The following is a 22727-nucleotide window of genomic DNA, read 5'->3' as shown; positions in this document are numbered from 1 at the left end:
GTTTTATGGCCCTGGTTATAAATTAAGCTTTGGGAAAAATCAAATTAATACAATTTCCAAAAGTCTCTACTATTTTAGAATCAAGTTCAGAGTCACCAGAAGAAACTGACTCCCTAGCTGCTGAACGATGACTACACAGTGTAGCAGACACGTTTTGGTGGAAATCAGTATATGAATCTAAAATGTGCTCAGCAACTCAGTGCCATATAGAGAAAGAAGAATACTTGGGTTTCATTTCCTAGTACATGTTGAGCAACCCAAATCAAGTAACCTGAAAACCAAAAGGCTTCAAAATCTACAACTTTTTAAGCAATAATTTTACACTATACATAGAAAAGTCCAGACATAACCTCCTATGAAGAGTCTCAGTCAAAATATGTACATGCTACAAATATTGTATAAAATTATCATAAGTCTACATGCATATGTTATGCATGAAATATAATGAATTTTATATTTAGACTTAGATCCCATTCCCAAGATAGCTAATCAAGTATATGACCACTTCTGGGCCCAAGTTCTTTGGATAAGGGATGCTTAACACCTATTTTAGAGCTAGGAAATGTTTATAAAGTAGTTTTATAATATAGTGATTCTCCCATTTTCCCCAACCCCCAAAAAGAGAATCATAAAACTATCCTGGGATGCCTGTTTAAAATTCAGACTCCTAGGGCTAGAAAGATGGCTCAGTTGTTAAGAACACTAGGTGCTCTTGCAGAGGGCCCAAGTTCAGTTCCCAGTACCCATGTATCAGCTCACAACTGTCTATAAATCCAGTTCCATGGAGATCCAATGCCCGCCTCTGACCTCCACAGGTACCAGGCATCCACATGGTACACATTTATATATACATGCAGACAAAACACTCATAATACAAAAATAAATCACTCTTTTACAAAAATAAAATTAAATGTAGATTCCTGACCCCCTGTAGACCTACTACACCAGACTGTGAAGGAAGTGGGGTTTGGTATTTGTATTTTCAACAAGGACCTAAGGAGATGTAGCAGGTGTCATTTGTCCTGTGTAGTAAGTACATTGGACTAAAAAGGCTTACCATCACATATGCTTACCCACCGTCAAAGTCAATTTTCACCTAGCAAATTTCTAAAGGACACTACTTCTCTCTAAATGGTGAATTTATTGTTTTTTTTTTCTGTATGTTGTCAATGAACACAGATGATACCTTAAACAGCTGCAGCTCTTTGTAGAAATCTAGATGCTTCTATGGGGTTGAAGTAGACATTAGATACTATATTTTATTCCTAGGACCTCTGTAGGTACCTTTAAAAAGAAACTTAATTCCTGACAACATGGACAGAACCTAACTAATAAAATATTTTTTTTCGTTTTTTATCATAGCACAGCAATTAGTTTTAGTGAATTGTTTTTATAAACTTGTTTACCTTTCATTTTCTGTGTCAAATCTAAATGGCTTAATGGACATAAACTTGAGCATTTTTAGGACTTTTTTTTCATTGTAGTCCTATGCTAGCAAAGCTGCAAACCTTAAGCATGCTTTAAAATAAGTTGTTTTATCCATTCAATTTTCCTACAGCTCTCAAAGTAGTCTTGTCTTTTCAACACAGGTAATTTGGTCTGTTGCCAGAAAACTACTTGCTGACTAAAAAATAAACCAGAAAGAAAAAAATGCAGCAAAAGACAAAGAATGGACTGGGGGCAAAAGTGTTTATATAGAAATCTCAGGAAATAACTTCATTACTAACTAGTTCCCAAAACTAATAAACAATTTAGGTTCCCAGAGAAAACAGTATGGAGAAATAAGAAATTCGGGTAAATAAGGGGCATAAAATATTGTGCATTTGTTGTTGTCTCAGCAGACAATGATGGGGACCAATTTATCACAAAGGGCACTGTAATTTTCCCTATGACTGTTTTGCTGTAACTTTCTTTAAAAGCAATTTTCAAAGCACATGAAAAATGGAGGCCCTTCTAATTTATAGAGAAAACAAAAGCCACAGTAAAATGCACGTAAAAGTTCTTACTTCTTCCTCTCAGAGCCGAGTATCCTAAACAAATCTTTAAAGTACTGTGGGACGCGGACCACCACATTCTCCGAGGGGCCGATGTCTTTCAAGTGTGGGTAGAGTCTGGTATCAATGACCTTCTTGATATAGCCCAGCCAGTCAAACTGAGGATAGAGAAAATAAATGAAACCTATGTTAAGGTAGCAAGTAAGAGGAAAGGCATTCAAAGAGTAGGCTGAGCATAATCTATTCCATCCAAACCATTAAAGATCATCGTTTGCTTACCCAGAAACCAAAGTCAGATCGTTGCCACTCAGACCTATGGCTTTCATTAAAAATGGAGCCTGTCTGTGTTCTGTACCACAAACTTCTGGAACAATAGACATTCCCTCACCTGCTCCAGCGTCTCTTTGCCCTCCATCTTCTCTCTATCCTGTTCCCTCAGCCCCACCTCACTCCAAGACCTTCTCTTCTGTTAGCTTAGTTCACTCCTCTAATCCCCTGGTCTCCCTCCCTCAATACTCTCCCTCTAACTCTCATGTTCCCTTCTTCTTCCCCTAAACTCAGACACAGATGCCTTAGCACACTATTGGTCTTCTCCTCTGTGCAACCTCTCTTATTCCAAGAGGGAAAAAAGCCACAACAAAATAACTCACCTCCATTATATAGAGCAGCATTGTGTGTCTCTAAAACAAACACTGTGTTGGCTTCACTAAAGGTCATTTGCCAACTCTTTCCCCTTTGTCTGTCTCCACTAGTGAACTTGAAAACCAGTTACTCACATGTCTAGCACCCACTTCCCTACCTCTTACCCCACAGCAGGGATGGTCACATGACCAAATTCTACTCAGAATTAAAAGCAAGCCATCTAGGAATATTCTGAAAGGGGGCTTTTCTGTTTACCCTGGTAAAATAAAAAAGTCAGAAAAGACCGTGTGTCCTTCTCCTTCTCCTTGCCTTAATGTGGAAGAGCTACAATGGTCACTTTATTACCATGTTATCAAAATGAAGTAAAAAAGGCTGAGGAGACTAAAATGTAGAGATAAAGCCTATACAATGTTAAACAGTTGAACCAACACCAACTAATGCCCATAGCTATGTTGTAAGAAAATGGCCTTACTGTTTTAAGCCACTATCAGAAAGCTCTCAGTATTCCCTACAACTGAAGAAATCCCACTGCACACACAAGGATATTTTATGTGATAGTTGAAAAGAAAGATAATCAAAAAGATGAATAGTAAGATTCAAGATTTACAAGGCTAACTTTTATACACAGATGAAATTTAATCCCTTGTAAATACTAGGGAACAATTTTTTTGGAGAGTTTTCACCAACCTGGGGAATCATAGCACTCAGTTCTGAGATATTCATTTTGTTATACATGGCCTCACTGGTTCGGTTTTCATGTGGAATCATTATCTGTCAAAAAGAGATTTGGGTTATTTTTTTCAAGTGAATCATTTATTATTGCATGACTGCTTTTCACATGTGCCAAAACATCTGTATATTATTATCAACTTTTCCAAGACTTTGGTGTGATGCCCAGCTGTGGGGAGAAAATTTTTAAAAAAACAGCATTTTAGACAGGATTAAGAAAATAAAAAGAAACTTAGGTATCCTCTTCAGTGGGAAATATTGTCCCCAGTACAAAAAGAAGTTCACAGAATGCCCTTCTCCTCTACCATGTGGATGGGCCAAGTCCATCACTGGATCAATTTTGACAACCAAGCTGAAGTTGCACAATTAAGATCAACATTCCATGTTTACCTGTCAATGAACTCAGCTCATTCACCTCTAGGGGACAATGGTCAATGACAGAAAGGAAGCTATCACTTTGCATATCACTGGTACCTGTGATCATTTTTTTGACCTTAGATTTCCCACTGCTAGAGGTATGAATTTGGTCACCACCTAGGAAGAGATTTCACAAGCTTCTAGTCTCTGCCATATTTAATCTGAGAACTGCAACAATGACTCTTCCTCAAGAGTCATTTTAATCACTTCCATTGACCAACCATAGCTCCCTTACCCATATTATCACTTTGTGTTTCTATCTTTCTACTCCCTTACATCCATTAGCCGTGTCCACCTCACCTACAACTCTCCTACCCTCACACCTCCTGCCCATTATCACCATCTCTGTGGCTGGGACTGATTGAAGACTTTGCCTGAGGTTTATGTTCTCTAACAAGGCTTTGCAATTGAACTCTACTTTGTTCTAATCACCAGGACAACTTCATGGACAAGTCCTCTCTCTTCTCGTTCAGTCTCTCAGACAAGTGATAGTGTAGATGCATATTTTGTAGCAATCTTTACTTATTTGGATTTTATGAGGCATTTTTCCTCCTCAGCCTCAGAAACTGTTTATCTTGGTAATTTTGGATGTGACAAGTCACCTGAAGACTAAGGGAATGAAAGGAACATTCCTACTGGGCAAAACTCCATGCACCACAGATATTTCAAGATAAAATCACAGGAGCTGAATAGCAAGCAACTGCCCCTCTCTTCTAAGTCCTTCAGGGTCTTAGTGTCTCCCTCCCCACTCTCCACTGGAGAGATGACATGCCCCTTACAGTTGCCTTGCTATTTGAGAACCCTAAATCATTGCCTCAGAGGATTTCTACATGTCTCTCCCACCCTCCTCCTTTCTCAACTCAGAGTCCAAGCTCCAGGTCGAAACCCTTTGGCCTCAAAGCTGTTTTCAGCTCTCTAGCAGCTGCTCCCCTCCACACAATGGACTTGTCACTTCATTTACCCTCTCAACAATTCTGTCTTGCCTCAGCCCAGCTGCTTTTAGATTTCTTTTTGGTCTAACTCCCTGGCTCAAGGCAAGGCCTTCCATGCTGTTTATCACACCTTCAGTTCAAATTAGTACTCTGGGCCTCCTATTTTCTTGGGAAGGAAATCCAAATAGCATGTAGACATGGCTTATAGGCACATCTGCAACAATCTTCACAACATTCAAGGGACACACAGTAATAAACTTTAAAGTGAAGTTGGGGTTCATTAAGAATGTGTTTTAATACAGAGTGAAGTAGAAAGACACAGAAAGAAAATCTTAAGGACAGTATTAGATGCCCTAGAGTAAACACAGGCTTGACTAAAGAGTTTTCAAGAATGAACCAGAAGGACACACATATGCCACAGTGCATGTATGTAAGTCAGAGGATAACTTTGGGCACTGGTCTTCATCTACTTGGTTTGAGGCAGGGTCTCTTTTTTTTTATCTGCTATTGCACTGTGTATACCAGGCTAGCTGGTTCATGAGATTCCCAGCATCCTCTTGTTTTTACTTCCCATCTCAAAGGAGAAGCACTAAAATTATAGACAGTTATCACTAGCCCTGGCCTTGCATGGGTTTGGGGAACTCAAACTCTGCTTCCCATGCTTCTACAGTAAGTGCTTTACCTACTGAGTCATCAACCTAGCCCCTAGAAAGAAACTTCCTGCTGTGAGTAGGAATATGGAGAAAGATATATGTGAACATCCTCACTGTAAAGGGAGACCTAATTCCTCAACCCTACCCTTTGCCCCGACTCCACATCTCAACATACCATCACCAGTTTACAAAACACAAAACCAATAAACACTTGGACCTCAGAATTTTTAGCAACTTCCATAATAAAAGATCACCAAGGTCTCCCACAAGCAAATGTTACCATATTTCTTCTCTCTGGACATGAGAACATTTAGGGATTTTACACAGTAGTTCTTCTAGAAAGCAGTCATTCTATATACAAAGCCATTTAGGATTTACCATTCTCCAACAAATTAGTTCCGCTACCTCTTTTTGTCTCTACCATGAGCCAGAAAGAATTTAAGGTGATTTATTCAGAATATAATACATGACATAGTGACAACCAATCAATCATTAGAGCAATGAGAGAGAGAGAGAGAGAGAGAGAGAGAGAGAGAGAGAGAGAGAGAGAGAGAGAGAGAGAGAGAACAACATAAGGTCAGGCACCACTGGGCATGGTGGCACACACCTTTAATCTTAGCACTCCAGGAGGCAGAGGAATGTAGATATCTCTGCATTCCAAGCTATCCTTGGAGTTCCAGGACAGCTGGAGTTATACAGTAAGATTTTGTGTTGAAAAAGAAAAAAGAAAGGAATGTAAAAGTAAAGAATGGTAGACACAAAATAGTACCAGAAAGGCATCTTTAAAGTTTAAAGTGTGCCCTATACAATTTCTGCATTAAATTTCATATCCAATATTGATAGACAAACTTCTCTGAGATCAAATTTTATCAGTCACACTGAGTAGGAATAATACAAAAAATCAGGTCTAGTTAAAAATTACCTTCCAGGATTTGGGGTTGACATACTTTGCATGTGTGAAACTCTGCATTCAACTCCCAGCGAGAGAGAGAGAGAGAGAGAGAGAGAGAGAGAGAGAGAGAGAGAGAGAGAGAGAGAGAGAGAGAGAGAGAGAGAGGAAAAAGAAGGAAGGAAGGAAGTCAGCCAGCCAACTTTCAATTAAATCAGTATTTATTGAATATCTGTCTTCTATTTGAGCCATATAAGAATTTCTCTGAGAAAACAGGTTTCCTTGCTGGCATTCTTTAATCACAGTAGAGTAGCACATAGATATTGATTAGGCTCAAACTAGAGAAGTGGAAGGAATGCGGAGCTCTTAATTTCTGTAGTGATTCTTTTTACTTCCCAAAGAGTATGCAACTACTACCTTGGATCCAGAGGGCATTGACACAGAAGGTTATCCTTTGGCCACAATTTATATTTTCATTCAGCATGTATTTTTTACAAAATAAGAAAAAGAAAAGGGCATGGCAAAAGAAAAGAAAACATTTACAACTAAGACTTACCTCAGCTATCTTAATTTCCAGTCTAAGCACTGACTTCATGTCATGTTCAGCTCGAGAGCTATTAGCTCCTAAAAGCACTGCAGTGTCCACCATGAACTTATAAAGGGCATCCCGATACTGTAAGAGATAAAGAAGCAAGTGGCCATGACAACAGCCTGCTAGGAAGTATGTTTTAGAGATACGGAAGAGCAGAAACAGTAGGTGGAAATAAGCTTTCTTCATTTTCACTCTGTACTCAGAGTATACCAGCATTATGCAATGCCAGCCACCTACCTGCCACTTTTAGAAGAAAAATACGAGTGATGAGTGTTCACAGGACTATTTCTGTGACAGATAGAGTTGCTCAGGCATCAAACATCAAGCAAAATAGTTTTCTGGTAACTGGTGATATTATGGATAAAAGAAACATCTCCAAATGAGTCCAGAATAGAAAGGTAAAGGTCAGGTGTCTCCTTCCCAGGCAAGTGATGCTTTAATAAAGTAACGGGAAAGAACTGTGTCTAAAAGCAGAGGACCTGATCCATGAACACTAATGCGAAGTGTGATTTATTCCCATCCAGCTCCATTTACCTAGCTTCACACTAAGAAATAAAAGATGATTATAGTGATTGGAGTCCTGTGTCTTTTCAGTTTCAGTTTCCATAGAGTTGTCTTCCCTGGCTCAGGGTGAGAGAGGGAGAAATGATGATGAGAAACCTAGCAACTACCAAATACAAGATTTCTTCTCTAAGGTACACCATGACCCTGAAAGCTATTCTTAACTGTGTGACTCACCTTAAGACCTATATACTTCTTGGTAGATAGCCAGCCTTTTAATAAATGAAATTCAGTCAGCAAGCCTGGCTAATAGTCTTAATTGGAAAGAATGTTTTGCCCTTCCCGTCTACTAAAAAAGTGTTCAAGTAGTTCAATACATGTGTGAGGTGGCTGTACATATGATGAAGGAAGGTATATAAATGAAAAACTCAATAATGCTTGAGACTGTTTCTCAGTGTGTGCTCTCGTGATGAAGAAAACATGAAATAGCTGTAACATGAGGCAAGCAAAAATGTTTCTTAATAAAGCCACTACATGCATGAAAGCTGAAGAACTGGGAGATTGCAGCCCAGAAAATTTGGAGACATATCATTTGAGAGACATGGGGTTTGGGAACAGTAAGAGATAGGTCCTTCTCTTGAAGGAAGAACAAAAACAGGTAAATAGGGAGAGACAGGTTGAAAGCAGGCAATGAAGAGGCCTTGAGCTTCTTCAAAGTAATTTAGACGCTATCTTGAGAGAGAGATATACTCTTATATTTTTGGTTGTGAGCTTAGCCTTTAACATCTGGGCCATCTCTCCAGCCCAGAATTTAGACTCTATCTTGAGAGCAAGATATACTGGGAATGGTGGTGTGGGAACAGAACTTGCCAAGTGGTGCTAAAGGGCTATTGAAGTGAAGGTAGTCACAATTAAATATGAATGGCTGTACTTAAAGCCAGAGTGGACAGCAATATGATCTAGGGCAGTAGGGATAGAAAGGAGGGACCAGGTGGTTGGAGGAAGAATTGCTTGTAAAGGTGGTGTCACTCAGACTTGGTTAACTACTTATAAGGAGAGGAGATAATTTCAAGTGTGGTTGCTGAGATCACAGCAGAAGCAAAGGCTCCCTAGTCTAGCAAATGTTGACTCAAGAAGAAAAATTTGGAAACCCCCTTTGATGAGTATCCTCTGCCTGAAAGATGCCTAAGATCTTGGCTACTCTGCAGAGCCTTCCACATATAGAGGCTATCAGCACAGACCCAGGAGACCTGGGTATGAGGCTTGTTTGGAGGGGTAACAAAATTTCCAACGTGAATTCAAGTTGTCAAAATGAACTAGTCCTATCCAATGTCCAGGAAACTACACTGTTTCCAAGCTAAGTCTAGAATTCTAACCTGATCCATCCTTTCTGTTTCTCATTACCCATCATTAACCCAGAGCACATGCTAAAAATAGAGTCCCAGATCCCATCTTGTCTGCTAATTCAGAATCACCATGGCTTGATCCATATAAGAAGTTTCCAGGGTGATTTTTTTAAGCCAATACAGTTTTGAATATCCTTCAGTTTAGAAAATGATACTGAATGATTTGCTCTTCTGAGGATTGACTGCAAACTCATATCTTGGTCATTTCATTTGAATAATGGTATCTCCTCATCTAGGTAATGAGGGCACCAAACAGGGAACTTATAAAACCTTAATGTTCCTACCTCTACAAGACAGGAAGTAAAACTGTGTATTGAGAACCAGTGGTTCTCAACTCTCCTAATGCTGTGGCTCTTTAATACAGTTCCTCATGCTGTGGTGACCCCAACCATAACATTATTTCCTTGCTAATTCATTACTATAATTTTGCTACTGTTATTAATTGTAATGTAAATATCTGCTATGCAAAATATCTGATTTGCAATCCCCAAGAGAGTCATGACCCACAAGGTGAGAACCACTGGCCAAAACAAAAGATCTCTGCTTACTACACTGGGAATGTGCTCAGTGAAATTATGATGATAATTTCCAGGAAAGAAGCAGATATCTTATAGAAACTGATGAACCAAACAGCAGCCAGACAAGACATGTAGTTGAACATAAATAAAACTTACAGATTTGGCTTCAGTACTATTATCAAGGAAGTCTTCCCTCACAGCCAGGGAGAGTGTTGCTTGGTCCAACTGTTCAAACAAAAGCAGAAAGAAAAACAAAAAACAAAAAAACAAACAAAAAAGAAAGCATGTCATTGACATTTTAAATTGTTGTGCACCATATTAACAAGAGTCACGGGCTCATTGGCAGCCCAGCCATATTTTGAGTTTGTGTCACCATCACAAAAATCACTTCACTGCATTCAGAACTACACGCAAATAGGCACTTTGAGAGACCTAAAGTATAAGAGATGTGCCCCCTACTTTTCTGATTTATGCTTTCTTTTTTTTTTTTTTTTTTTTTTTTTTTGGTTTTTCAAGACAGGGTTTCTCTCACCTTTCCTGGAACTCACTTGGTAGCCCAGGCTGGCTTCAAACTCACAGAGATCCGCCTGGTTCTGCCTCCCGAGTGCGCCACCACCGCCCAGCTGATTTATGCTTTCTATCTTTGAGGTTTTGCCAACACTGAACAGTGCAAGGCTACTTGAGTTGGAATAGATATTAGAGATTATCTGACAAAAGCCAGAGAATTTATGATTTTCCCAAGCTCACATGGCTGAACAGAGCTCATAGTAAAATCCCCTCCTGTTTCCTGATCCATTACCGACACCACTGTAGTGCTTTGCAAATGCTCATCTGGTTGGAGCTGATGCATTAGGCTTTCTACATCCCCACCTCAAAAATAATGTACCTTTTTACGCAAAAAGAATCAACTGACATTTTGGAGAAATCTTTGTGACTTTTAGAAACTTCTCTGTAAAGTTAAGATAAGCTGTAGAAACACAAATAACTTTAATCTCAAGTATTTTATCCCCTTTTATACATAAAATCTATATAAAATTATAATTTTCCATAAAAATCCCTTTCATATGTAGCAAAGTCTATAAAAGGCCTAGTTATAGTGGTGTTATAAAATTTAAGGAAATACTGTTGGTTTTGGTTTTTTTTTGTTTGTTTTCGTTTTTTTGTTTTTTTTTTTTAGTAATGTTTTCAAACCATCCCTGTGCCTGTGTGTATTGCTAATTGGCCTAAAACAACCAAGTCACAAGCCATTCTGGCTTCATCCTCCTGTAATTCCCAAACTGCCATTGTTTCTTCCAAAAATGAAGTAAGCCAGAACCACAAAACAAAATATTTTGATTAAGATGCTTTGGCTTTCAATTAAATTTGGATCACTCAGTGACTCTTGTGAGCTCCAGTCTTGGAGGAAAGGAAACTATACAGATAATATCAAGAAAGTCAAAGGTTCTTCTCATGAAATGAAATTAAACCCACGGAAGGTAAAAGTCTGGATAATTCAAGTGAGGTTACCAGACCTTTTATAAACTTTCAGATTGTTATGGTTTCTAGGGAACATTTTAAATACACCAACAGATTGAATAAGGTCAGTCAACTAAATCTTATTAGAAACACACAAACTCCTGAGGCAAAGTCTTTCTTGAGAAACCCACACAAGTACATGGTATTGTTCTAGCTTTTAAAGTCCTTGCATTTATGATATGAATGCTTCAATTTCAAAAGAAAAGAAAATGTTCATTCCAGCACTTGAGAGGTATGTGGACTGATAGTTCAGACCAGTCTGAGCTGCAGAGTGAGTTACAGGATAGTTCAGGCTACATTTAAAAAAAAAAACATATGGTTTTAGAAAACCAGATACATTGAATTGAAGATGTGATTTTTGTCCAATTATAATTGGCATGCCAATTACAACAAAGTGTTTTAGGGGAGAAAGTAATAATACAAAAAGAAACATCTGAAAATTATGATCTAGGAATGGAAAAACAATACATTAGAGAAACTTCATTTCTAAGAGAATTTCTCTGGTTGACATCATGAATTTGGATTAGTGCTAGAAAAAATTCAGGCCATGGAATAGCAATGACTTGGAGTTGTCTTATACTAGGACAACACTGACCTTCCAAACAGTCTTTCAAGGTCACACATGCCACTTTTCATTGTTCCTGAAATTCCTACTCTTCCTATCACCATACTTAAGACGAGCATGAGCACAGGTAGCAAGGTGATGTTTTAGAATATGCCTTTCTGTTATTTCTTACAATTTTATCTCCCATTGAAATCCACAGCAAATCTCTACCATCTTGCCACAGGGGAGCTTTTCCAAAGACCATTATGTGGGCCAATCTGCATATCTTGAGGATGGAGGCATATCTGCCCATTAAAAGGAGTGCATTTTTCTATACTCAGAGGCACCATATGCTCTACTAACAGTAAAGTGGGTACATGTTCAAGGTCAAAGTTTAAGCTGTTTCTTACACAACTAAATCATAGGTCAAACAGGCATGTCAACTAATCAAATTGAAGAGAGGCCTCGTCCCCTCCTCCCTTCACCCAGGCTGAGCAAAGTGTCCCAGCATAGGCCCCAGGCTCCAAAAAGCCAACTCATGCACTAAGGACAGGTCCCGGTCCCACTGCCAGGGGGCCTCCCAAACAGTTCAAGCTCATCAACTGTCTCACTTATCCAGAGGGCCTAGTCCAGTTCCATGGGGGCTCCTCAGCTATTGGTTCACAGTTCATGTGTTTCCACTAGTTTGGCTATTTGTCCCTGTGCTTTTTCCAATCATGGTTGAGACCTCTCTTGCTCATACAATCCCTCCTCTATTGTTCAAATGCTCCTGGCTAGTTGATGGGCCATGTTTCAAGAGAAAGAGCCTCTTGGCATACGCCACTGTGGACCAGTATCTACCATAAAAACTCACAAAATTCAAGCGATCTAAACCAAATAGCAACAATGTCAAGTAAATGATAATTTAATCTTCCTTATCCACAGATAAAATGAGACTCAAGAGAGACAAAATAATACACATAGTATAAAGAGTAACTCTCAAAGCTGAACTGAGAGCCTCAGTGTCCTCAACACCAGAGCCAACCCTTGTTACCACACTCCTGTTTTTCAAACTATGTCCCACAAAGTCTAAATGGATTCAGGACTCCAAGTGCACATTCATTTACATTTTGTATTTAACAATTAAAAATTTTACATGTAATTTATTAGTGTGTATATACACATGCACCCATGTGTCATGTGTACATGTGGAAGTCAGAGGACAACTAGCATGTGGGTTCCAGGGATTGAATCCATCACATCGCCAGGCCTGTCGGAAAATGTTTTACCTGCTGAACCACTTCATGGCCCCCTAGAAACTGAAAACTAACAAAACAGCCAATGCATACACACAAGTTCTAGAACATTGGTAAGCCACCAATACACAAATTTTGTTGTCAGGTTCATTAGATTTCATATAGAACTCAGAACAAAATTGTTCCCTGCTATCTCTAGACACATGCTTAAAACTGTTTCATGACTATGAAAACTGTAGCTCTATGTTGTTCAGGGAGGAGGTTAATTCAGATGTGTGAACATTCACTCATGTAATTTGGTACAAACAGGATAGAACTAAAGCCAATGTGAGCTGCACTCAAATGCCAAGCAGTACTTGAACACTTCAGTTTGGAACAAGCTGCCATCTTGGCAAAAGAAAGCAATAACAAGTGTACAAGTGCCTTCTTACGTTTGGGAAGCATTCTATTATTGACAGTGTTTCTAGGACCAGTGTAACTGAATATTAAGTGTGCAAGGCAAATTGTTATCATGGTCCTCTGTTTCCCTTATTTTTCTATAAACTGACATTAAAGGTAGACACTGAACTAGTTTTAAGGGGTTTGTTTCTTGTTTTATGGTTTTGGCACAATGTCTTTGGTGATAGTGTGTTACTTCTGACTGGTATCAAGAGGCATACAATATCTAATTTTCTCATTTTTAGCAATGTTACTATTGATAGTTGAGTTCTAGAGACATCATTCCATGAGTTTCCCAAACTTTCACCTGGCCATTTTAGTAGCGATTGATGATAACTTCCTAAATCAACTGGCTCTTCAAAGATTTAAGTAGTAGTAATCTAACCCTTTTATTTATCCTGATTTATTTTTATTTTTAATTAGGTATATGTAGGATGGAGAGATATCTCAGTGTTTAAGAGCACATAGTGTTTGCTCTTGCAGAAGACCTGAATTCAGTTCCCAGGATCCATGTCGGATGGCTCAAAACCACCTACAACTCCAGCTCCAGGGAATCCAAGCCCTCTGGCCTCTAAGGGCATCTGTACTCACATCACCATCATCATCATCATCATCATCATCATCATCATCATCACCATCATCTCTCTTTCTTTCTGTCTCTCACACACATACATAACTAAAATAGAAAGGATAAATTTTTTAACTATAACTATGTTTATGTAAGTGTGTATGTGTGTAAGCAGGCACCTGAGGGTGCAAATACCCACAGAAACCAAAGAAGGCATCTAACGTTGGAGTACAGGCAGTTATGAGCCACCTGACATTGGTGCTGAGAAACAAACTCGGGTCTCCTGCAAGAGAAGTACGTTCTCTTAACTATGGAGCATCTCTTGAGTTCCTCTCCTGGATTTTCAAGCTGTGCTCCTCCTATAAGCGAGAACTTTGTCTCATTGGCTATTTGTTTATCCTGAAATCAATCAAATCCAGATTGTGGAGAAAATATATAGGAGAAATAATCCGGTTTCTTTGGCAAATAAGTATGGTTTAAAAAAAACAAAGAAAAGGGGGTGCCTGTTAAAGATTAAATCAGACATAGAAAGTGCACATGTGATTGATTCTTAATTTTAGCCTCAATCAAAATGCAGCTGTTTCTAGTTAGGGTTTAAGGATACATTGAGGGGCTGAAGGTATAGCTTGATGGAAGAACACTTGTTTGGCATGCATGAGGCCCTGGATTCTACCCTCACCAGTATAAAAAAAAGTGTTTAGTATAATTAGGAAAGTTGAAAACTAACTGTATTATTAGATGTTAAGTATGAAATTATGATTACATTTTGGTTGCGGTAAAAGTCTTTCACATTAGCTCAGGCAATGACATATTCACAGTGAGAAGATACATTTTAGACATGCTATAAAATGCTCCAGCCTCCAAAAAGGAGAGGTTTAAACTATGTAAAAATAGCACAAAGTTGAGGCTATTGAAGTTGGGTTCATAAACACATAGATGTTCATTGTTCATTTTTATTTTAGTTGGTAGTATTCTTCATGATAAAATATGAAAGAAATAGGTCAACTATTTGTCTAGCTCCAGAAATTGGTAAAAAATGAAATAGTTACCATTTGCAATGACGCATCATTGTATGAATCAAAATCATCTACCACTTCTCAGAGGGTGTAAATTACATTTGAATGACAATCTCTTTCTTACTTTAAAACACCATCGAAAGTATTTGGAAGAATATCATAATAGTTCTGTAATTGAGAATAATAGTCTTAAAATCTGGCTTTAAAAAATTGAGTGCTCTATCCACATAGAACAGGGGCAGATTGGACTGCAACCATCATTGTGTCTCACATAATAGCATTTCAAGATGGCTCAATACCATGTCGCTACTTCATCATCCAACACAGACACACAGCTGTCTCTGGAACTAAAACTTTCCTTCTGCATGAGAATTCTTTCAACAAGCAAAGATTTTTCTTGACACCTATCACTGTCTACACTTAGAGGTCAGGAATCTACAGCCTTCAGGCCAGCTCGTCACATAGTTATACCCATTCATCATCTAAACCTGCTTTCCCAGGTACAATGCCAAAGCTCAATAGCTGAAATAGAGACCAGATGGCTGGCAAAACCTCAGATCTGTACCATCTGTCCCTTTATAGAAAACACATTGCCCACCTCTTACTTAACTCCAAAAAAAAAAAAAAAAAAAAAAGAACTCCATGGTTTTGATTTTTGGAGAGATGGCTTATGTTGGATGAGGAAATACACTACATAGTTTTATAGTCCTATAGTTTTTATATTGATATATCCTTAATATGTTCTGCTTTGATGAAGGGCAGATTAGGGCAGAAATCAATGTTCAATAGCTTCATTATTATTCTTCCATGGAAGAAGAAAAAAACACAGGAAAGTGAATGCATGAAATGACTTGGGATATGTTATTTGAATTCCTACATCCTCCTTCATTGATGAATCTTTTGTGGTCTGTATCTTTCTGACAACCTCCTAATTTCACCAATGCGATCCACCTCGGGGCACATCCAACTGCTCCCTGCCTTTATGCTCATTCTCCCAGCAGAAAATGTGCTTAGAATAAATTCTGCTTTACCTTTTGAAAGGGAGGAGGACAGATTCAGATTGAACTTGACAATGGGTATGTAGGCGTGCACTCAAGTTGTTCCTGGAAGGGGAACAAGGAATCTGGCATGTGTTGTCCCTTCTGTCAGAGGAACGAGGAGGTGAGGCAAAGAGCAGAGTTCAGAAAGTATTCTATCATCACAGAAGACCCAGAGACCTCTGTCAGAGAGAATTTACATGCTCAGAGAAGCCATCTAAGAGTGAGAGCATGGATCACCTGAAAGCCACTCACGGGGTTCCTGAAAGGCTGACAGTTTGCTGCCAATCTATATTCGGCAAATCTGGGAGCAGGGCATAATTCTAGATCCTAAAGCTCAGCTGAATTTTTACCTCATCATTTCATTAAGCCAGCATGAATTTCTTTCTTTAGGAAAGCACCCACACTGGGGATTTGAGCACAGTTGGCAGAGTGGTTTCCTAGCATTCACAAGGTGGAGTCTCCAGCACTGCATAAAGATGGTATGGTAATACATACCTGCAATCTCAGCACTCAGGCGATAGAGGCAGGGGGCAGGAGTTCAAAGTCATCCTGGGTCAAAGTCAAAGCAAGTTTGAGGCCAGCGTAGGATACTTGAGGCTCTGTATATAAAAAGAAAAGAAAAAGACACCCTAAAGGGCTAATCTTAAAATGAACAAACAGCCCTGGCTATACCTTCAAAATATGTTCATTAGACGCCTTGTCGTCAGGGGACACATACAAACGGATGAACACAGAATTGCTGTATTGACCGCGGAATGTCGCAAGCGTTTGCAGTAGACTGAATTTTCTCTCTGACCAAACCCCTTCAGGACCAATATTAGCTTCAAGCACAGGCCAGCGGAAAGGTGAATGCCGCAAGATGTGGAGCAGTGGCTTGGCGTCTGCTTTTTCAATTGCTTCTGAAAGGAAATGGAAACAAAGGGCAAGTTAGAATTGTAAACTAGAAGCCAGGTGTGATGGTCCATGCCTCTAAGTCCTGAACTTGGGAAGAAGAGGCAGGAGGATCAGAAATTCTAAGTTACCCTCAACTCAATGCAGTGACTTCTCAAAGCCAACCTGGGCTCCATGATACCTTGACACAAAACAATTAAAATGAATTGCAAAGTAGATCACCAAGCTAGCATGCAAATTTATCTTCTCAAGAGAAAATTCCCATAAAGCCCTCTACTTGAAACTTCACCTGTTAAAGTGAGGGTAAGAGAAGTAGAATGAGTTGTGAATAACTATATGAGCAAAACTAACTATAACACTCTTTAGTGAACTTGCTGGATGGTCTCTATAATGAAGATGGGCTTACTGCATAGACCTGAGCCAATGAATGAAATTAAGCCAATGGTACTTATTACTGGCACTAAAGAATAACCCTAAATTAACAATATGGTTCAGTTAAGACAAGGATGCCCCCAGTGAACAGGTATTTCTAGCATATCCCCCAAATCCTAAATCAACTAACACACTTTCTAGAAACACTTGCTTCAACTCTGGAACGGCCTTGATCACCTTGAGGCCTTTGTCTCCCAATAAGAATAATAGTTAGGAGCCTGACATGCCTGGAAATATAAATGTCACTAGATTCCAGTAGTTTCTATGGAACGTAATTCTCCTAAGTATATGCCCTCTCAGGCTTTTTCCTGAGCCAGAATGGCCTGGATATGGATTCTGATTTTTATACTAGATACAATGGGGTTTTCCCTGCTGTCTTATTCAAATTTCTTATTTAGGAACTGATACCCAAATAATCCAGTCACAGAAATAAGATTATTTTCTTGGGGCTGGAAAAATAGTTCAGTTGTTAAGAGCATATGCTGTTCTTGCAGAAGACATGAGTTCAGTTCTCCACACTCATGTTGGGCAGTACACAACAGCATGAAACTCCAGGTACAACCTTACCTGACCTCCACCTGTACTCATGCACTCATGTGCACATATCCATACACAGATACTACATAATTATAAACATAAAATAATAAAAGCAAAATGTCTTTAAAAGATTATTTTTCCACTACAGCAGCCACAGATTGACTAAGAAAGACTCATCAAAATCCAGTCTTTGAGAATTTTTTTATTGCCTAAATAACACCTTTAAGCATTAATAGAATTTCAGTTCTCTCTTCCTTAAAAATACCTTTAACCACTAATAGAATTCTGAAGTATAAGGATCATAAATATTTATTTTCTTTATTACTCACTCTCATTCATGCAGGATGAATAAAGGATTTTGGCTTTCTGTACAGCTTCAGTGTCCCGCCTTCGACTGACTGATTTCTCCAGAAGTGCTAGGAAGGTGAAAATAGGATTCATTAGTATCCTCCTACATAGGATGTCAAATTGAAGGTCAGCCTCCAGAAAATTAAATGCAAAGACAGACAATTCTGGAAAATACAAGGTATGCAAACAGCAGGGGCGATTCCAAGCTGCTTGAGATCCAAATAAAAACAATTAAACATTATTTTATCCACAGTTCTCCTAACTCAAAAGAAACCAACTTCCGTCTGAGGCTAGGCTTTCTGCAGGGGTTAATTTCTTCTGCCACCTCCACAAAAGGAAGCAGTCTTCATTTATTAAAGAACCAAAACTCATTCAGTCTGCTGTTTCTGTACCAAGCAATATTCTCAATGGAGGTCATTTCATCTGGGTCAAGTTCCTTATGATTTTCTTCATAACTCAGCCTCTCAGGGAGGTCACCCGGAAAAAATTTTCCCATTACAAGTTTTATTCGGTGTTGCATAAACATGCCATGTACATGAAAAAAAAGTTGTTGCAACAGGAAATAAAGAATTGAGGTTGGAAAGCCTACTCAAATGAAAGCATTGTCTGAAAGCATGCCTATTCATACATGCAAAGTCCTGGATATGTAAGTGAGGCCATTTACAAAAACTGTTTGCCAGACCTTCTTGGAAAATTATTTTCTATTTATAAAATCATTAATAAGATTGTTTGAAGGTTAAAAAAATGGTTGTTGTCACTCTTCTTTCAAATAAGGACTCAGTGAAAACAAACTTCTTCTAAGGGAGGGAGAGAGAGGAGGAAGGGAGGAGTTTGAATTAACTTGAGAGCATCAAATGACCATCATGAAGCCATGTTGACAGATCCCTATGGTGACCGAAGCCCCTTTGGCACCTGCCTATTTCCACTATGCAAAACTGCTGCTGACAGGGAACACACTCGACAGCCTCCAAAATCAGTGGAAAAGCTGCTCCTATATCTCTCTGAAGAGCTTCAAGGCACAATGCACAATACTAATCAATTTGATCAAAAATCACACATTCCCAGAAGATCTGACTTCTAACCTACAAGTTCCACATTTCAAAAGCTGCAATCTAAAGATCTTGTCTAGGTTTCTGTTTTGCTTTGTTTTGTTTAAGATTTGTTTCATTTTTTTCCATGTGTCTATGTGTGTCTTTGTGTGTATGTATGTACTTGTTTACAAGTGCCAACAAAAGTCAAAAGAGGGTGCTAGATCCCCTGGAGCTAGAGTTATAGGCAGTTGTGAGCAGCCCAATGTGAATGCTGGAAACTGAGCTTGGGTCCTCTGCAAGAGCACCAAGCATTCTTCACTGCTGAACAGTCAGTCTCTCCAGGCGTACTTGGCTTTTGTTTTTATGAACAGCTGTACATAAACCAAGCCCATAACACTAGATAGATTATAGCAAACTAAACTCTGGTTGAATGTGAGTATTTTCAATTACTTGTTTGGTGCATCTTGTGTATCATTACAGCAAGAAAAGTTGGATAACTTGCTCTAGAAATAAAGGTTCATTTTTGTGTTTTTTCCTTCTTCAACCAACAAGGTTCTCAAACCACATCCATACATACTTCCACTCAAGCCATCTCACATGTCTTTCTGCCACATTGCTTATGCAGGTTATAGTCATTAGACTACTAGAAAAACACATTCAGAAGTAAATAATCCAAATTTCATTTAGGGTTTTGTCTTAGCGTTTTCACTGCTATGAAGAGATACCATGACCATTGCAACTCTTATCAAGAAAACGTTTAATTGGGGTGGCTTGATTACAGTTTCAGAAGTTCAGTCCTATCATCCTGATGGGGAGCATAGCAGCATGCAGGCAGACTTGGTGCTACAGGAATAGCTAAAGAGTCCTACATCTTGTAGGCAACAGGAAGTAGACTAAACACTGGGCTGGGTGATATCTTGAGCATAGGCAAACTCAAAGCCTGCCCCCACAGTGATACATTTTTTTCCAACAAGGCCACACCTCCTAATAGTGCCACTCCCTTTGGGGGCCACTTTCTTTCAAAATGCCACAGGTTCTGATGATGTTCCAGTGTTATAATCATGCTGCAGGCCACAGTCATGAGGGCCTGAAGGATCAAGAAACAAGCCACAGGAGCAAAAAGAAGCACTGGTCTCTAATATTTACTGGTGCGTGTTTCCAATGCATACTGTAGATCACAGGAAGAAGAGGACACACATAGGTTGGACAGATCAATGCTAAAATCCTAACCATGCACAAATATAAGTAATTTACATTGGATAAAATTCTGGTTTCTGTACGAGAATTTGGATTTTCAAACAGATTTAGCTAATGGCAGGTTCTTTGTCACATCCTTTCTCTTCTGCTCTCCCCTTTCTCTCTGTATCAAAGCAGGCAGAAAAGATTGCTATGCAGATAGTGATGTGGCAATCAGCTCCCAGCACCACCTTCTTTATCTCTGCATGTGAATTAGTAAGAAGAGGAATACTATCAAGCCTGGAGAGTCATTAAGAAGCAGAAAATAATACCTGCCTATCACAAGCAATTATTCAAGTTATTAAAATGTCTGCAAAATGTGGAAAGGGCTCAGAGGTCACCCATGCAGGACTTTCCCAGCATGGCCAGTGTTGTTCAGTGGAGGATTTTCAATCCTTCCTCTTCTTTCTTATAGAAAAAGAAAATGCCAATTCATAAAATCTTATAACAGCCTACCTCAAACTTCAAAATTGGCTAGAGAAATTGTTCTCTTCAAAGTATCTTAAAACTGCATATAGTAAGCCGGGTGATGGTGGCAGCACAGGCCTTTAATCCCAGCACTCAGGAGGCAGAGGCAGGCGGATCTCTGTGAGTTTGAGGCCAGCCTGGTCTACAGAGTGAGTTTCAGAACAGCCAGGGCTACATAGTGAGACCTTATCTCAAAAAACAAAACAAAACAAAACAAAACCATACAAAAAAAAAAACTTCATATGGTAGGTAGTATTCTCCTCACTAAGCTCAAATAAAATTGGTTTTAAAAAATAAGGCAGCTAAGTATGGTAGCTCAGACTTGTCACCCCAGCCCTAGGGAGGCTAAGGCAGGAGGATTCCTATGAGTTTCAAGTCAGTTCGGAGTAAAGAGTGAGATGTGCCCCAGAAAAAGAAAAAAGAAAGAAAGAAAACCGTATCAGGATGGTGGGCTTCCAAATCATACAGACAGGAGCTACAGTTGCAGTTCCTCCTAGCTACAACGGAAGCAAGTTATCTAATCTCTCTCCAAATTTTGTTTTTTTATCTGCAAGTTTGGGTGATAACTATACACCCCAGGGTTTGATGATGATTTTCAAACTGTAATGCACTGAGAATTTCTAGCTCAGAGCCTAGGCACATGATAACGTCAGTGGTGGCTAGGCTGTGGATGTGGCTCAGTTGGTAGGACACTTGCCTAGCACGGAAGAAGTCCTAGGACTGATACCAGCACTGAATAAATTGGGCATGGTGGTGCATGCCTGTTATTCCAGCATGCAGGAGGAAGATGGAAACTTCAAGGTCACAGGTACATAGCAAACAATCTGAGATACACGAGGGCCTAGCTCTCAAAAAAAGCAAAACAAACAAAAAAGTGATAGCTTCTTCTGGATGACAGACCAAGTCGACCATATACAAAATTGGATCATTATCAACCTTCCTAGTGTTTCCTCAATAACTGTTTCTACTTTTCTCCTCCTGTTTCAGGTGTGGGTGGCTATCAAGACATTCCCTCTCTGCATTGGATTCTTGCCCGAAGGATCACTGCTCTAGCCACTTTGCAGAGCTCTGCAGGTCTATACATTTCTTCTGCTTCCATAACATAGGAAATGCTAGATGATGAGACCTGTCTTGTAGTCAGTAGTAATCTCAAAGCTGCTCTGCTTATGTTCTTCATCCTGGACAGCAAGGCATTTTTTCTAAATACAAACATTTTCAATCAAATTATAATATGTATTCAACAGAAAAATGTCCAGATCATAATCTGAAAGAATTCTACAAAGTAAACACACAAAGTAAGCAAGACTGCTACCAAAATCCCAGAAGCCCTATGGTCCCTCCTTCTTATCACTTCCCCCAACCAGGATTACCCTTTTGGGTTTGATATTTTTGTTTGGTTTTGTGACCTTTCACTGAACCGAAGACCTTGTGTATGCTGAGCAAACACTCTACTATTGAGCCTTACTTCCAAGACCAATGCTTACTCAAATCTGTTTCAGATACTTGCATAATTTAACTTCTTCTTTTGATTTATAGAAGATTCCCATATAGTCTCCACATCTCCTTTTTGAAGACTACAAAATCTTCTCCCATTCCATAGTTCTTATTTTCTTACTGGTATCTTGTGATGAACTGAAATTCTGAATTTTAATGTAGTTACATTTGTCCATTTCTTCTTTTATGATTAATACTATTTGTTATTTAAAAATATCTACCCCCAATTCATGACAATGGCCTACACTTTCATCTAGAATCTTCATTGCTTCTTATTTGTACCTATAGCCCATTTATAATTTCTTTTTGTCCATGGTGTGGACAATCAAGATTGACCTTACCAGGGATGAGTCATGAAAAGGGTTTAATAAGTAAGATATATTGGTCATTTCATCTCAAATGATATTATCAAATACATTTTGGCATGAAAAAAATGGCATTGGCACTCTCGGTATGGACCTAGCTTAGCTCTTTCCCACTGACCTGCTCAGCCTTTCCTTCTAGCCCATTGTCGTTCCTTTGTGTCAGCTGCCTATCCCCAGAAACACCTTTTACTAGGGACCCCCAGTATTCACACCGGGCTGTAACTCAGGCTATTCTCACTCTTTCCTACCACCCCTTATACATTTATCTCCAGAGTTAATCTTAGTCCTATAGCAGC

The 22727-nt window shown here is 39.1% G+C and overlaps 1 protein-coding gene across 2 annotated transcripts in view; it reads right to left on the bottom strand.

Moving 5' to 3' along the window:
* The window catches only part of Phex (phosphate regulating endopeptidase X-linked), a 195510-nt gene that overhangs the window by 135971 nt on the left and 36812 nt on the right, over positions 1-22727 (bottom strand). For both annotated transcript variants that reach the window (XM_059250532.1, XM_059250533.1), the window contains exons 4-9: positions 17819-17905; positions 16302-16528; positions 9430-9498; positions 6813-6929; positions 3324-3407; positions 2007-2152 (exon numbers count right to left, since the gene is read on the bottom strand). In XM_059250532.1, the coding sequence (XP_059106515.1) occupies positions 2007-2152; positions 3324-3407; positions 6813-6929; positions 9430-9498; positions 16302-16528; positions 17819-17905 (730 nt within the window). The remainder of the gene's footprint in view (positions 1-2006; positions 2153-3323; positions 3408-6812; positions 6930-9429; positions 9499-16301; positions 16529-17818; positions 17906-22727) is intronic.

This window comes from Peromyscus eremicus, chromosome X (assembly GCF_949786415.1).
Source record: "Peromyscus eremicus chromosome X, PerEre_H2_v1, whole genome shotgun sequence".
NCBI classification, from domain to species: Eukaryota; Metazoa; Chordata; class Mammalia; order Rodentia; family Cricetidae; genus Peromyscus; species Peromyscus eremicus.
The sequence above is the reverse complement of the archived record's forward strand: the minus strand, read 5'-3'. Positions and strand labels throughout refer to the sequence as shown.